The 17,748-nt window shown below is 33.4% G+C and overlaps 2 protein-coding genes across 12 annotated transcripts in view; one reads left to right on the forward strand and one right to left on the reverse strand.

The window, feature by feature from the left end:
- LOC148600029 (dynein axonemal heavy chain 7-like) overlaps positions 1-5,410 on the reverse strand; it is a 65,113-nt gene extending 59,703 nt beyond the window's left edge. For all 10 annotated transcript variants that reach the window (XM_088557404.1, XM_088557401.1, XM_088557397.1 and 7 more), the window contains exons 1-7: positions 5,254-5,410; positions 4,201-4,390; positions 3,734-3,872; positions 3,233-3,341; positions 2,148-2,252; positions 1,581-1,659; positions 308-506 (exon numbers count right to left, since the gene is read on the reverse strand). In XM_088557404.1, coding sequence (XP_088413530.1) covers positions 308-506; positions 1,581-1,659; positions 2,148-2,252; positions 3,233-3,341; positions 3,734-3,872; positions 4,201-4,390; positions 5,254-5,271 — 839 coding nt within the window. In that variant the 5' untranslated portion in view covers positions 5,272-5,410. The remainder of the gene's footprint in view (positions 1-307; positions 507-1,580; positions 1,660-2,147; positions 2,253-3,232; positions 3,342-3,733; positions 3,873-4,200; positions 4,391-5,253) is intronic.
- Positions 5,411-11,497: 6,087 nt separating this feature from the next.
- Positions 11,498-16,428, forward strand: LOC148600030 (uncharacterized). 2 transcript variants are annotated; one of them, XR_015917995.1, is made up of 3 exons: positions 11,498-11,538; positions 12,173-12,323; positions 13,176-13,293. XR_015917995.1 is itself a non-coding variant. In XM_088558618.1 (3 exons), exons 2-3 carry the CDS (start codon positions 12,182-12,184, stop codon positions 16,226-16,228), a joined length of 1,092 nt encoding a protein of 363 aa, XP_088414744.1. In that variant the 5' UTR covers positions 11,498-11,538; positions 12,173-12,181; the 3' UTR covers positions 16,229-16,428. The 2 variants fall into 2 exon arrangements, 1 of the variants encoding a protein (XP_088414744.1); XM_088558618.1 differs by lacking the exon at positions 13,176-13,293 and adding an exon at positions 15,279-16,428.
- Positions 16,429-17,748: the final 1,320 nt, after the last annotated feature.

Here is a 17,748-nt window from a genome sequence, read left to right on the forward strand (position 1 = left end):
AGTTGTTTGAAATTTAACTAACTAGGTCACAATTTCTGTACAAAAATGACAATACACACGGACATAATAGAGTTTAAGCTACATTGCAGCACCAACAGTGTTCAACTTTAGCATTGGTTCTATAGTCCAAAGCAAGTGAAATAAAGTTCAGGTCAGTAAATTTTCAAAGGTTTTAAGAGTACAAAAAATGTTTCGATTTTTAAATCAAAGCCAGGAACTTTAAAATTCTAAAGTTACAGACTGCATTGACAGAAAAGAAAGAAGTAAGATATTTGCAAGGATATCATTCAAATATACATCTACTTACCCAAAAGACACATGCCAGAAATCAAGAACCTGCAACATGCATGGTGTTGTGATGTGTAGTTTTTGTGACATGGCATCGAGGCCAGCCACAAAAGATTTGTGCCAGGGTTTAGGGACGACCTCCATCTCTTCACGGTGAGGAGGTAGTTTCTCTTTCTTATCATCATCTTTCTCCCTTGGGTCTTTCAATACAAAATCAACTGCAATAACAAAAGTAAACATTTTAAGTACAAGTAAAAAATATTTAACAACCATAAGATTAAAAAGCAAGCATCAATTCTGTGTACGTGTTCAATACCATTGGTGGAAAGAAGATCAAACAGAAAATTGAACATGTCTTATTTAGGAGGTAGACCTAGGGTAAGGGACACAACTCTTATAAATCATTGGAATGTTTGTATTCAGCATTTTACATCAATCTTATGTAAGCATCTAACTTGGATTCATTTTAATCTGCTTCAAACAAAAGCTTGAAAGGCTATGGTGAAATTTAACATGATGCAAACATATCACTGATTTCATGAGTTATGCCCATTTCCCCAGGTCTACCTCCTTAATAAAGATTCTGAACTTGTGTTTTTTCTTATCATTTATGTCTTTTTAAGTATCTAGTTTGCTTTTATGCAAACATTTCCTACACTGTCAGAAAGAAGTCTGACAAAATGAAATGTTTTGTCAGAAGTCTGTCAAAATAAAATGTTTTGTCAGACCCAAAGTTAATTGAAAAGTCTCTGTATTACAGCAGTATGACAGAGATTTTAATTTTGTCAGACATGAGTCCTGCACTGGTGGTTGAGAAGCAGGACAAGCCGAAATTTGTGCAGATTTTACAAACTATAAGATTTCAGCACTTTACTCAACCAAAACTAAATTATGATAAAATTTAACTGTTGTTGTTGATTTCAAATCAATACTGTATTCTGTAATTAGAATCTTGATGCTTTTCTCTATTGAAGCAGAAAAGAGGACTCAGATAAATCTTATCTAGGCTTATAGCAATGGTTAAAGTGCAAGAATTTCAATCGATAAAATTTGGTATTAATTTATATATATATCAAACTATCCAAAAAGTAGAGAGAGAAGTTTATGATCCTCAACTCAAATAGATTGACCAATTCTTGTTGAAAATCCTGTATGGGAAATATTTCACTGCATATCCGAATGAGAACACATCATCAATGGAAAAAACCCAGATTTGTACTTGTCTGAAATACTGGGCCTCTATGGTCTGCCTTTAATTGAAACACTTTACAAAAAAAAATTTAAAAGTTTACCAATAGCTTTCTTTACACTCAGGAGGTAGTCTTCTCTCATTTCATCTGATAAGTTTTCAATAGTCTCAAAATGGTCTTTCTGCAAATAGACACAATGAATTATAATAAACAATATAAGAAATTAGAACAATTCAGATGCACTTAGATTGATTAGCAGACATGATTTAATGAAGCCAATAAAATAAGTAGAAATTGGCAAAATGGGAAGTAAATTATATTGTAAAAAGAGAATGATAAAGATCAAAAATCTGTTTAAGAGTAAGAAAATCATGTGTAGGTTAGATACTGATTTAAATACCTTTTGGTAATTCAAAATGAATTGATAACATTTAAGAAGTTTAACCCCAGGAATAATAAAAACCAATAAATTGGAACTTGGGTGTGTGTATGAAAACATACAAGACTGTCTTCCTGGCTATATTTCATTCTTGATACTTCATTTGTCAATTCAATCTTATTTAAATCAGCTCATCTGATATACTTGACATGTACAACAGATTAATATTCATTAGGTTGGAGTAAATGGATTTGTACAATGACAAATGTTAATTTTCTAAGCATTATTACCTTGAGGTCATATGATACTAAATCCAGGACATTTTCAAGCCATGAGTCTTCCATTGGAGCCACATGTTCTGTGTCAATACCATTGTGAATGTAATAGTAATATCTCTGAAATAGTTAATCAAAATTGAATAAAATATAGATAAAAATACAAATGAATTTAACTTCACTGCCTTGTAAGCAATAGGAGGGTTCTTCGTGATGTCATCACTTACCTGTGATTTGGTTTTGGTTGGCAAAAAATCGATTGAGTGGCATGGGGCATAAACTTTAAATCATCATAATTTTTTTATTTTTTAAAGATAATTGAAAAATTCTCTTGGTTCCCAACATTGCAAATAAAGTTCTTTTTATCCAAGGAATTTTTAAATAAATATTCAGTAATTAGACTATATGTACATAAGATTTTAATTATAATTTTATACAAAAATAGAGATTTACATATAAATATCACTTCATATTTATTTTTGAAGTAAAAGAATTATAAATTCACATACATAATATGAAGTATTTTATCTAAATGAAACATTTTACAGAACCAAAATTGGATTTAAAATAAAAAAGTTATAAAGTTTTGAAAATTGGGATTCTAATAATGAAATTGTCAATTGTTTATTTAGTTGTTTATTTGCCAACCAATTTGACACTTAATGATATGCAAATTAGTGAACATGACACCACTGATGAGACTGGCGAAATCTCCTATATCATACAAGAAAAAAAGATGTGAACAATGCAAAACACAAAAACATGCATGTTTATTTATATTAAAATGTGTTTAGACATTCAACAAGTAGCACAGTGGGTGTTTTGTAGGAAGCATGATTTGCTCAATTTACCTGATTACTGGAGTTAATAATAAATAACAAACCCAGCTTTGATTCAATAGACAATGTTTGTCTAAAGATACTAAAAGAAAATTTGGTTTAATATGTATATAAAATGTGTTTGTTTCACTGTACCAAGTTTCATCAAAATATATCAGTTCCTTTAAGATTCACGGTTTAAGAAGTTAAGTTTTAATGATTGTGACATTAGTTTAATATGGTAATGACATAAATGTAGTCACTTTTGTTGCAAAAACCTACCAGTATATCTTTCTCTGCTGAAGTTGGGGAACCAGTCCTTGACAATGGTGGCAGCTCTCCTCCATTTATAGAAACTGTACTACTTTGTGGAAGGCCTCCTTCTTCTTGCCTGAAATTATTTGCAAAAATGAATGAAAAAGCTACAAAGCATGTAAAATATGAATAAAAAAATTAAAAGGTTTTCACAAACCAGTGTACTATAATCATCATGAATCCACTTTCCCTTCATCCAGGGCAAGTACAATTTTGGCGTTGAAAAGATATTCATTATGTAACAATTTTCGTTTGGCAAGTAGAAACCTTGAATTTCTGAAAGGATTAGTTAAGTTCGGAAAGAAGACCTAAATTGGGGAAAGGAAATCTTCATTTTAGTTTTGTTTCCATGGAAACAAACTTCTCCAAAAAATATTCTAAAATACTGATTAAAACATATATCTAGATGATCTGCTCATCCCAAGACTTTAAGAGTGTACATTTGTTAATTATAAACTGAGTACTTACATGATTATATCAACCAAAGCTTTGCGGAAATTTTCCCGGTCTTTCTTGGGTTGTTGAAATTGTGAAACATCACCATTTGTTGCACCATTCTGTTTTTCTATTGGTTTCAATTTGTTTGGTTTCCTTCTTTTAGAATCTCCTTAAAAAAAATGCATAATAAATTATTTGTTTTATTTTCATAGTTACATAGAAAAATACATGTACTTCTATATTTCAGGAATGTCCATATTTACATTAAATGAAAGTTTAAAAACATACAGAGATTGGGGAAAATTGTCAGTACAACACTACAAGCAAAAACAGGTAGGAAAATAATAATTCTAATGGCTCTGACTTGGAATGGCATTCTCAATTATATAGCATGCTAAACCACCATCTTCTGTAAAAAGTTTTGTATAAAGCAAGAACATTATATACCTGTATGATACATTAGTACTTTAGTAGCTGATATCACAAATTATACTTACTAGCTGTGAGTTCTCCAACCAGATCAATGCCATTGGCCTCTTCTTCCACAATCTTTCCTGACAATTCAAAAGTTGGTGGATTTTGCTGCCAGGCAGGTTTTGATCTTTTGGATGGAAGGACAGGTAGAAATCTAATAGGATCATCTGTCCCTTTTCCTTTACTCCCTCGACCAGTACGGCCTGGAGTCAACTAAAATATAACCATGGTAAATAACTGGAAGATCAAGGGCAATTCGAAGGAGCAATTTCATTAAAAAAGCTTGAACCACTTTTTGCTATTTAGAAAAACTAACAAAATCAAAAGGGTGTTTCATGTTGATTGAAATGATGAAGACTTTGTCATACAACAACAGATAAAATATGGACAGGAATGTTCAAAGATCATTGACTGTGCCTTGCTTAAAACACATGCACATGTATATATAGCATAGGACATGTAATTAGTCTGTCAGTTCAAAAGTAAAATACAATGTACCATTATTATTGTTGAAATAAACTGGTGAAAGGGTTGTCCTTGTCAATAAGTAAATATATTCATAAGACTGTCACTTTCTGGAGAAAAAAAAAATGGTATTTAGTTACTTAACATCTGGGATATTGGCTAATTGGTGAGAATTCTTACAATTTATTGTTGACAACTTGTGAGAACAATTTTTTGACCAAAAATTGAAGCAATTCCAAAATATTTGTCACCATAAATCATGACATCTTAACACTATTCTGTCTGTCATAAAACATTGAGCTAAGGACCATAAAAGTTGAAAGAAAATACTTGAAAAGATGGGGTTCGCTTTTCTCATAATCAGATCATATATAATAACGAATATATAACAAAGTGCAATGTAATTTATGGGCAAAAAAAAAAGCAGACGGCATGGTTTCTTAACGAAATCTAGTCTTTTCGCATACTGAAAATTTTCGTTCAAGACAGGAATCAAGTTGTTGTGTAAGACGACCGCAACCACCACTGGGCACCAGGACGACAGGACCGCCAGGAATTGCTAATATTCACTTTAAAAAAGGTGTTCACATTTATATCATCAAAAGTCTTACCTGTTGAGTCTCTGCCATTGCAAAGCGACTAATTCATGGGTAGCTATTCTTATGTTTTCTCGTTACATAAAAAAATATATGAAATTGTTTTGATTTGGCAACAGAGCAGTGCGTGACAAGATGGCGGTTATGCTATCACGTTGCTAAGTGATGTAGATTTAAATTAATTCAAAAGATTGTGATTATATAAAACCAAATCACGAATAAACGAACTTTAAAAATAATATTAAGAAAAAATGATTAAATTGACGCAAAAAATACCCAAATTAATATCAAAATTTGGATTTTTTGGGGTTTGGAGAGTATAAAATACGCATTCTTTCGTCCCAAGTTAGCCTCGTCCCATTAAACCAGTTTTTTTTTTATTACCGTTCGAGTCCTGGTTCCCTTGATATTACCTCTTCTTCAACCCACTCAGCAAGAGACTTAAAACAATAGAACAACTTATTAAAAACAATGTTACAACACATGTTACAACAATTATATAAGCGATTTGTTGCTATTATCTATGAATAGGTTAAGCAATAAAAGGTTTGTTGCGTTAAAAGCGATCCAAGCAAAAAAAAAATCGTATAGTTACTAGTATAATATAACGGAAGCAATAACAAGATTCGTTGCTGTAACTTCTATAGAAAACAACAGAACGTTTTGTTGCGTTATCAATGGACATATAAAGTAATAATTTCATATTGTAACATTGATGGCCAATAATCTCAGATCGTTCTTGTGTTGATTTAAAGCGATAATATAAACTGTTGCTACACACAAAGTAAAATATATAACAATAAAAATTTTATTGTCGTACAAATGTCATCAGCATTAATTTCTATTGTTGTTGTAAAATTAAATTTAAGCAAAAATATGACTGGGAGAAGAGGCTCCGCTAAGAAGGTTCAAGATCAGGTGGACGGATGGACATGCACATTAAGTAGTCGTACATTATGTAAGCTGAGATGTTGGAATACGAATAATAATGCTCCGGACAATAATGTAGAGGGTGAATTGACACCTCTCCTTTTATTGGAAAATTTGTCATTTTCATACGTAAAACAATGCCTTTTCTATTTCGGTATCATATGTATGGTTATAAAAGAGTCCAAGATAGACATTTGGGAAAATAAAAGGCAGGGTGCGTAGATGTAAAAATGAAATCGGGATCTGGTTTGAAAAACATGGGGCATCATAATCAAGTCAAATTGTCATATTGTAGAAATTGGCATATTCATCTTTTATATATAAAAAATGTCATCAGGAAAAATATCGCGGAGACCGTGACAAGCGCTCGGATTCTGTTACAAAATGCATTAAATAATTAATAAGAATTCTCAGTGACAAACATTTGGCTACACAATATTGTAAATTCAGAAACCATTGCGTGCATTTAATAGTTTTTTTTTTTTAAATACAAATGCTCTCCTAACACTAAATTCAAACAACCACCCAGTTTCATTTTTTACAGTATTAAACTGTGAGGATATTGTCAATTTTACAAGATGCTGTACTAATTCCAAGAAAAAAACAAAAACAAACAAAAACAAAACAACAAAAACAAAAACAAAACAAAAAAAAACAAAGCAAAACGAAACGAAACAAGAAAACATAAAAAAAAACAAAAATAGATATTCCCTCATTCCCTCACATCCAAAGTAAGAGCAAACAATATGTGTTTTACACCGCCTTTCCACCCACCCGTCGCGTGCTTGTACTTAGATTTCACATCACCTGAAGCTGCAAGTACGAACGTTTTAGTCTTTAAGGTAGAGGGTTCACTTTTTTCTATTTATTGTTTATTCATAATCTTCATTTTTTGTTGTAAAATGACCGTGAAGATTGATCCAAATGTTTTTGAATGTTTACCGGAGACTCCACCCTCTGGACCCACCACTGTTTGTTGTAACAGTAGGATGCTGGGGCCAATCCAGGATTTTGGGTTAGAGGGGTGTGTTGAAGAAAAAGTCGCCGAGTGGAGTAAGTCTTGAAAAACTTTGTGATATCTGTTATGTAAAAAATCTCGATTTCATGCTGAAAAATAATATTTTTTCCCAATTTTAGAGTAGGCGTACGCCAGGTCCGCCCCTATGAATCCGAGCTAGAAATGTTGAATGTACATAACCTTTTTATCACCAGTTAAGCAACGGTGTGGGAAAATGTCCATGTCAGAGACAACAAGATATTTGTATGTCTTTTAGCCGTCAACACAGTAGGATCGACACCAATCATCAAGCTGTTAAGCAGCAACCATTTGATTCTTCGGGAGGGGGAGTGTTATAAATTTTTTCTGAGAAAAATCATTGTATTTTTTTCCAGGTCCAATAATAAAATCTTTTTTTTTGTCATTTTTTAAAAACAACCTTTTTATCTCTCCAGTAATTAGTCAGATTTTTTTCACATTTTCCAGAAACAATTTTTTCACCCCAAAAAATCCATAGCCCCTTGAAAATCAAATAGAAATGAAAGGTGGTGTGGATTTATCTTTTTTCTTCAGAATTAAGCGATTTAGGTTTTCATCTGTCTCATATTATCTAAAGTAAATATTGGGTACATGTTCGTCAGGAATGAAGGTTATTTTTAAATTAAAATGACAAAGTAAACTCATCAGTGGACTTACCGTCATATGAACAAAAAGAGAATCATTATTTTTGGGTTTCGATGTTGTCTCCTATTTCAAAAAAAAGGGGGGCAAAGCTGGAGATTTTTATGTCGGCAGACTGTTTGAAACAATAGCAGCTCATTATCGGGATAGGACCGGTAAAAAATAATTTACCACTGTAGAGTTTAACATATGTTCCATGTACTTAGTTGTCTAAAAAGACTATGTCCCTTTCAAATAACTCAACTCAAATTGTCCATATGAATTGCAGACTATGCTATCATTACAGGAGAATTATATGCAAATCTAGAACAAAACTCTATCAATAAAACTAAATCAACAGTGCTATGTTTTTCCAAGAACCTACATTGTGCCTAGTAGATTAATGTATGGGCTGGATGTCACTCGTCTGAATACAAAAGATCTAAATAATCTTGTCAGTTATTATAAGAGATTACTTAAGCATATCCAGCATCTCCCAGATCGCTCTGCAGACTGTGCGTCATATTTACTACTTGGTTAATTACCGTTAATTGCTGAACTGCATAAGAAAATCTTAACCAAATATGGAAGTATCTGCAGGGAATACAATTCAGTTGAAAAGCAACTTGCCTGGCGGCGACCTTCTATTAAAGACAGTAAATCTCATATCGGGTTTATTTCAGTTAGAGACATACTGGTGCAATACAGCCTCCCGTCAGCATTTGAACTTCTGGAAACACCTATTGGAAAATTTACCTGGAAGTATATGGTTTACAGATCAGTTGACAATCTGGCTGCTTGGAAAGTCCCCAATATATGGAAATTTGCTGGAATTGAGCCTATGTCAGTTACTAAAGCACATGTCAAATGTAAGATATTACTTGGACTATATATTCTCCAGTCAAACCGCCATAAGTTCAATCAGTATGAGGTAGAACCGACCTGCCCACTATGCAGGGATGGTGCAGAAGATCGACTACATTTCATTGTGACCTGTACTGCAATACAATATGTCCCTCAACCCTTTATGCAGTCTTTAAACTCAGTGCTTGAACTGAAACAACTTTCTGTGAATAATGACAGTGGCTTACTCCAGCTCTTACTTGATAATACCTTATTCTCTTATATCTCGGACTGTTGCCGTAGTGAAATTGAAACTACCAGTAATGGACTCTGCTATGCTTTGCATATTGCACGCTCAAACCTGCTAGTTTCAGCAATAGCTTAGATATTATTAACATAACTAATTGAATGATTTATAGTGATATTAACCATTTATAATCACACACACACACACACACACACACACACACACACACACACACACATAAACGTCTAAATATGTTTAACATCACCAGAAAGATGGTAAAATTTACATTGAATATTTCGGATAACTGATATCCTCCTTCAGCATAAAACTCATACAACTTTATGAGCATACAACTCACAAAACTTCACGAGCATAAAACTCACTAAGTTCAAGATCAAAATAGATTCAGAAGCTGAATCACATACGCTGACGGTATATGGTATTTTCGGTTTTGCAAGTCACGTCGCAAAAAATGGCAAATTCCTTTCCACTGCTGTAGCTTTTAAACGTATTGGTGTGCGATATTTGGGTACAGGACTTACATCTTTTATCTCCACATGGTCGACACTGGCCCGTTGTATTTTGTTTGGGCTGAGATGAAATCTCTGCTCTTACTAGGGCATCTCTTAGGCTCCTAGGTCTACGGAATGCCAGGACCGGGGCCCCTGGAAAGAGCTTGGAGAGCTTGGGATGTTTTTGAATGTCTTTCCAATTTGAATGCAGTAACTGCGAGAGTTTTCCAAAGGCTGGATGGTATGTAAGCACAAAAGGAACCTTTTTGTTCTTTTTCTTAGGTTTGTACTCGAGGAGATCTTTACGGCTGATGTTGTTAGCGCGTTCAAATCCCCGATCTATATCTGTTGATTTATAGCCACGCGATAATAAATTACCACGGAGTTCATCTAGACGTTTGTTGGTGGTATCGTCAGAAGAACAAATACGCCGAATTCGAAGTGCCTGGCTGTATGCTTTTAGTACAATGTTCAGGATGACAACTATTTGGAGATAAGTATTGGTGACTATCAGTTGGTTTGCTGTGAAGATCCATGGACATTTCCCCGTCTTAGTAGTATCCAAAAATGTGATTTTAGTGTTAGAAATTTCATGGGTGAATTTGATTGATGGATGAACATTGTTGGCATGTGTGATAAAATTGTCTAAATTTTATTTCGACTCAGTCCATTTCATGTCAACATTATCGATGAATCGAAACCAAGAGAGGGGTTTCGATAAAGATGTTGAGATTATATGATTTTCTAATTTACCCATGAAGATGTTAGCATACGAAGGAGCCATTTTCGTTCCCATACCTGTACCATTGATTTGGAGGTAGTGTCCGTCGTTGAAAGTGAAATTGTTACACATCAAAACTAAAGTGAGTAAATTAACTAGGCAGTCGGTAAGGGGGGGTGGGGGGGGGTCCAAAATATCTCGTGATTCCCAAGCTTCTCTGCAGGCTTCTATACCGTCATCGTGTGGGATATTAGTATAGAGTGAAGTGACATCAAGGGAGACCAGCAGTGTTTCGGGAGGTAAAGGATTCATTGATTCCATTTTCCTCAAATAGTCCGTGGTGTCTTAAATATGACAGGAGCTTTTGAACAAGGGGTCGGAGATAGTAAATTTTTTCGGTTGTGTGACTATTAGCAGAAACTATGGGTCGTCCAGGGATATCTTTTTTTGTGAATTTTAGGTAGAAGGTAAAAACGTCGGGGTCTTGGATCCTCTGGTTTTAAGTATTCGAATTGTTCTTCAGTAATGCTGCCGTCCTTGATCATTTTGTTCAGTTCTGAAGTGTTTTTTTCACTAAAAGATTTAGTAGGGTCACTGGTTAGCTTTTTATAAAATCTTTCATTCGGAAGTTGACGCATAGCTTCTGAGATGTAGTTATTTTTATCCATAACTACTATGGCGCTGCCTTTGTCTGCAAGTTCTCCCAACCAAATCAGTAAGTTCTTCCCACATATTTTTGATTTTTCAAACAAGCTGCTGTCGAGTCGAGGTTTGAGTGGAGGTCTGCCTTTTTTGATATCCTCACCCGGGTTGTTTATATGTCACGCCAGGTGTAAATTTAAACAAAAAATGACGAAGAATGAAATAAAATGTCGCCATGGCAACGACGGGTACTCCATTAGTGTGTTATATACAAGTTCAAGCTGTGAAATTCTTTAGTGGTTGTTGACATAACAATATCTTATGTTGACCATCTATTCAAGGGCCAGTTTGTTGAGTTTTACTGAACAAAAACCAATTTTATTTTTCACGTGTTTTGAAGCACGGTCTCAACTTTCACATTATATAAACTATGTATTTTTTTTAATTTGCATGCCATGCAGGAACTTTATAAATATCAAATGGGTTTTACAACAAACGTGCCTGTAGATTGCATGTTGCATAAAAATTAATACCGGATAATAATACACGTACGATATGCACAATAACAAGCCTGCTTGTAAAATGCATGTAACATTTAAAAGAAAACCCGGTACAAACCAACCCACTTATGATCAGCATAATAAATAATTCAAAAATGGAATTGTTGTTTTGAATTTTTGATTGTATATATATAATTGTAACAATAAGCACCGAACACCTTCTGTGAAAAAGACTGACATGATATAGGGTAAGAATATTTTAAAAGCGGAGTTATTCGCAAAATCAAAATTAAGGCAAATTCTTAATCAAATATAACTGCAGATTTTGTTTCGGAAAAATGCAACAATTAGCATATAGTGTAAAACGACTTCTTGCTAAATCTTCCAAGCATTTTTGTGAAATACTAAAATGTATTGAATAAATGCGACCACCATGGACGAGTGGACAAGACAAAATCTCTTGGACTGTAGTGTGTATCCGTTTACTCGCCAGTAAGCTTTTTTCCAGTTTCTCGTATAGTTGACTTGGATACTTGAAATCTTGAATATTAGAGTATACAATTTAACAATTGCATGGCTCCGAAATAATTCACTTTGTGCCATTCTTATTGCCCATTTATGCAAGTTTATTTAAAATTCTGCATGTTTCTTTAAAAAAAACTTGAGCGCTGTTTATGTTATTACGGGCCATAGGCACAAGGGCCGTAGTTGTTTTATTTTTAGGTTTATGAACCATCCTCCCCTAAATTTTGCCATATTTAGAAAAAAAAATAAATTCGAAAATGTTGATTTTTTTTCTTTCCCGTGGGTTTTTCATGCAGACAAAAAGGTCATTACTGCATTAAGTAATTTGAATTTATTAATTTATTTGACTAATTCCAGTTTTGTTACATGTACCTTCATACAAGAGCCATGGTCAACGAGCCAGAAGAGGTTACACACAAGGGAGTGTACATTACCCTGGTCTGTCTGGCCGCTATCGTGTTTGTAGTGGCACTAGTATTCAATGGACTAGCAACAATGGGAAAGACAGGTACGAAACAATCGTTAATAAAGAAGACCAATATTTTAAAAGTGTACAAAGACACAAAAACAATACATATTCTATAATTACGTCATGAAGTGTCAGCTGTGAGTTAATTAAAGTACATCAAAATTTAAAAACAGGATATGAACATGAACATGACAACAGAAAACGAAGACGATCTACAAACACGAAGTAGCGAACCGAATGAAATAGATAACATAAAAAACTGAAGATAAGGAAAGACGACGTCACAAAAACAACAAAAACACTAAAGCAGTAGCATAATCTCATTTTACCAAAATGGTATGGAAAATCTGGTCTTGATTGTACAAACAGTCAAATTACGTTGTAAAATGTAATTCTACTACACGTGTAACACATGTGTAACAAAAACAAAAAACAAAAAAAAAAACGGAAGTGACATCATGGGTTCCTATTTTTAAAACATTGTCGTAACTTTAAAATTGATCACAAGTTATATATGGTGTCATAATGATATTTTCAATCATGACTTCAAGACTTATACTTGCAATGATAAACTCACGACTCATTATGAAATCGAGCACTGGATCTTGGTTATCGTTTTTTTCCGTACTAGTAAGAGGGGTATACCTATTCCTTTAGAAATCAGCTGCGTCAGAACCAAAAAATATAAATAAAGAGGAAGTATCCATACAGTTTAAACAATAAAACAAATAACAAACACGTACAAACACGACGACAACAATATACAAAAAAATAGAAACAAAAACAAAAACAAGTACAGTAAACCAAAAATTAAACAATGATAATAATGATAAAAAGAAATAGACATTAGTCAGTACTCAGTTTTTAGTCCCTTAAAACTTTTGTTTTCAGAGGAAACAAATACCATTGCTCCATTGTCTGTGTGACAATAAATGGCATGTAGAAATCGTTAAACAAGTCATGTATAGCAGTCAAATGATATCATAATCAAATAAAATAGTTCAAATATTCATATTTTATCAGTGTCAACAAGAACATTAGTACCAGAAAGACACAAATGCTCAGACAAAACGCATTAATAATAAATGACGTCTTTCAATGGAAAACATTCTGCTGTCAATTTTTTTTGGCGATCTGGTAGTTTTGACAATAATGCTCCACTTCATTAAATATTAAAATTTCAAGAACTACTCAGTTGCATTTGTTTTTGGCAGTATTGAAACCGGGAAAATATCACCAATTTTACATGATTTTGTACTAAAAGAAAAGAAAAAAATGTATTATAGGGTTAACGTTGCCTAATTCAAAAAAACAGATCATGTTTCCAACTTAATACAGTTGTCTGCAGTATACCCTAATAGTTGTTATGTTTTCGTTTTCGTTTTATACATTTTCCTAATGCAGTTTTCTTGTTTTTGTTTTGTTTTTCTTATTTTTGTTTTATATTTTCTGCTTATGTATACACTGTTTCGTTGGTTCTTACTCATATAAGTTCTAATTGTAAATTGCCTTTTAAAACGACGTAATAACAACGAAATAACCCCCAAAAACGTCATAATTATAAATGCTATTATCGGCAGGTGTTTCTAGAAAAACAGAGGACGCTTGCCCTATCGGTGCACCTAGTCTATGCTCCCAGTTTTTAGTGGAGTCGGAGTTGCTCATTTTCTTTTGTTACTTTGTATATATGATTTTAGTAACTGTATGTTCTTTGTTGTATATGTCTGTTTTCCGTGTCTGGTCTTTATCCCTGGATTACATTCTTTTGATTACCGCGATAACCTTGGTTCCCTTGATTACTCTTTTCAAAGACCCCAATGTAGCAAAAACATACTTTTCATGATAAATATGGTATCGTACTAGCAGACACAGCCAAAAACAACATTGTTTGTGTCTGCAAAACGTTTTACATCCAATTGTAATTATCAAAGGTAGACGTAGAAAATAATAGCAGTGATAAGACCTATACTGCTACCACACTCTCCAAAGAAGAGAGGACGATGATTGTGATTTACCTGGTCTATGCTCCCAGTTTTTAGTGGAGTCCGAATTGCTAATTTGCTTTTGTTACTTTTTATGTATGATTTTAGTTATTCTGTGTTCTTTGTTGTGTATGTCTGTTTTTCGTGTCTGGTCTTTGTCCCTGGATTACATTCTTTTGATTACCGCTATAACCTTGGTTCCCTTAATTACACTTTCATCAACAAGATACGAAAAAGAAGCTGTAGTAGGTGTTTCATACTAGCGATAAGGTTGATGTATGATTCTTCCTCAAACACACATAATATGTATCAATTCTGTCGTAGAAGCCTAGACAAATGCTTGCGACTCATATTTGTTGGTTGATGAATTAGAAGACGAGCAAAACAATTAATGTTAACTGTTCTCCTCTTGGGGTGAGGTTCTCTCTTCACTTAGATTTTGTTTTCTCAAGCTTTTTTTGTGAATTCTAAGAACATTTTTAGACAGAAATTGTGTGAAAAAGGGCATTTCCAGGTATGAAGTTTGTAGAACGTCAATATTTCATGGGGAAATTACTGCACATTTTTCATTTTAGGAGGGGAAAAGGACCATGCCTCTTTCAATCGAATCCAACAATTATAACACACACACAAACACAATCATTCATCAGTTATTTTTTTTTATTTATTTACTGAAAAAAAAACAAGAATAAAAATCGAGGTTTCATTCAATGCACACCTCAAGAATAAGTGTTCAGCAGATTCTGGTTTAAATACTTTTTTTTTGTATTTTAATTTGTCTTTTGTGATACGGTAATTGTTCACTTATTCATTACTCAGAAATTGGAATATGGTGTTGGTGATACTACATGTAATGAACAATTAGTAGGTCTAATAATAAACAGACCAATACCTCCAAATAAAATAAAGAGCAAATATTTTACTTTTGAATTTCTGAATTGGAGCGATGGGTACACATACTGCCCACAAATCATGGAATGTTTTAGTTATATCAATTTTCTTTGCTTTTTAGATATCTTTGTTGGTGACGTTGGTTCGACTTCAGATTCGTTCCTTTTGGAAATAACACCAGCAAATTGGACATTTTTCATATGGATCGTGATCTTTACGTGGATTGCCCTTTGGTTCGTCTATGTCCTAACCACTTTCTGCAGAACGTACGATGATGGGATTAAATATGTCTACCAAACAAACCTCATGCCTGGTTTGATTTTTGGGTTATTCATCTTGAACTTTCTACTCCTTATCGGTTGGTTGTTCGCGTTTGATAGACAACAGTTTATTGTATCTTTAGTAATAATCGTCTTGATAATGGCAACAAAAATTCCAATGGCCGCTGTATCTTATATTTATCTTGATAGAAGAATTGATATGCTCAGAGAAATGAAACTAGTAAAGGACATATGGCTTGTTCGAGTGCTTCTGCAAAACGGTCTTGCATTTTATAGTGGATGGGTCTTCATTGCCACTATGCTTAACCTCGGCATTGTTATCACCTACAATGGAGATGTGTCCCAATCTTGGAGCAGTACAATAGTATTACTCATAGTAGCTATACTGGTACCTTCTTACTTTATCCTGGATTTAACTATTTGGTCTAGGTACGCTCTTTACACAGTTACCACCCATCTCTCCCTTATGTGGGCTTTTTTGGGAATTGTGGCTAAAAATTATGACATCGATTCTGCATTGAGAAATTCTGTTCTTTCTCTGGGCATCCTTGTTGTCATAATTATATTTTTTGTCATAAAAGTAGGAATAATAATTTTATCTTCCTGCAAAAAATCTAAAATAATTACAGCAACAACAAAGAGTATTGCAGTAATAGGAAAATCTGAACATGCCGAAGATATTTCAGAAAAAGGAAACTCAAGACGCATTCCAATTACAGGAATATCTGAACATTCTCCGACTCAAAGACAAATTTTCAGCCGAAGACTTAATCCAGGTCTCCCGTCTTGACAATAGTCTTTTAATTAGTGACACTTTGTAACTACGGATATTAAAAAAAGAAATTTCATATATTTGTGGGACATTGAAGTAGTAATGCATTGCACTGCACACACAAAAATGTAGTTCTTTTCAAACTATAATTTTCGATTTTCACCATAACATAATAATAAGACAATTTTAGATAACAAATAAAAGAGTAATCAAGGGAACCAAGGTTATAGCAGTAAATCTAAAGAATGTAATCCAGGGACAAAGACCAGACATGGAAAACAGACATACACAACAAAGTAACTAAAATCATACATACAAAGTAACAAAAGCAAATGAGCAACTCGGACTCCACTAAAAATGTGGGAGCATGGACCAGGTGCACCGGTAGGGTAATATGAAATTTCTGTTATCAGTCCTGTAGACACTGTTTGATTTTTTTACATAATCGATATTGTCTATATTGTTTGTAATGAAATTTGTGGAAATCTTAGATAAAACAGAGAAATACCCACAATAGGCTGTGGAAATCTTAGATAAAACATAGAACTACCCACAACAGGCTGTGGATTCATATTTTTATTCGAAGGTATCAATGTTCGTTATTTGTATTTTCATGGATTTCGTTACCGTTGCAGTTTTCAAAATTTAATTTTGAATTGAAAATTTTAATTCTTGGTTTGACAGAACCACGATAAACCACAAAAACTCGGTTCACCACGAACAGTTATATTTCTTCCACTGTATCAAATATACAGAAGACCCGTTTCTAGATTTTCAGTACAAGTCTTGATTCCAAGAATCAGACAAATATATGAAAATTCTGAAACAAACACGTCAAACACACACGAATCTGTCAGTTTTATTTCACTCAAGATCTACTCAATTATTTTATCTTTGTATCAATGGCTATGTTTTGAAAATTTTCATTAGACTGTTATAGAAAATTTAGGTGTGGCACAAAGTTATCTGTCCCGAAATGTTTGTTTTTTACAGTGTGCATTTTGATGAAATTATACCCCATTTTACCAAAATATACGGTAAATCTTGTCTTATTCATAAATTTTTATTGTACAAACAGACAAATTACCCTGTAAAAATAATGCAAAGTTGGAATCATACCATGTTTCACCAACTGACCTATTCTCACAGAGACTGACACTTAACTAAATATAACAAAAGAAACAATAGAAAGAAAAAACAGTTAAATAAAAAACAAAAAAACTCACATTAAATAAGGTTTATTTTTGCCTCAAAAACCGAAAAACATTAGAGTTTTCATTCTGTATTCTATCATATTTAAATGACATGTGTAAGTATATGAAAAAAATGATCAATTACTTTACTTGTATTTTAATGTCGTATGGCAGGTAATTCAGGCTTTCAATTCCCGACGAGAACAACTGGCCAATTGAACAGACATTGCTATAGCTGTCTGTACTATACGGACACGCTGATCTGACATGATAATAAAATAAATCCTCCAGAATAAATCACATTTTTCTGCAATACCTATCCCCCTGCCCAACTCTACCCTTAAT

The sequence above is a fragment of the Perna viridis genome, chromosome 13, assembly GCF_037379345.1.
Source record: "Perna viridis isolate PV_CMFRI_1.1 ecotype Kerala chromosome 13, ASM3737934v1, whole genome shotgun sequence".
NCBI classification, from domain to species: domain Eukaryota; kingdom Metazoa; phylum Mollusca; class Bivalvia; order Mytilida; family Mytilidae; genus Perna; species Perna viridis.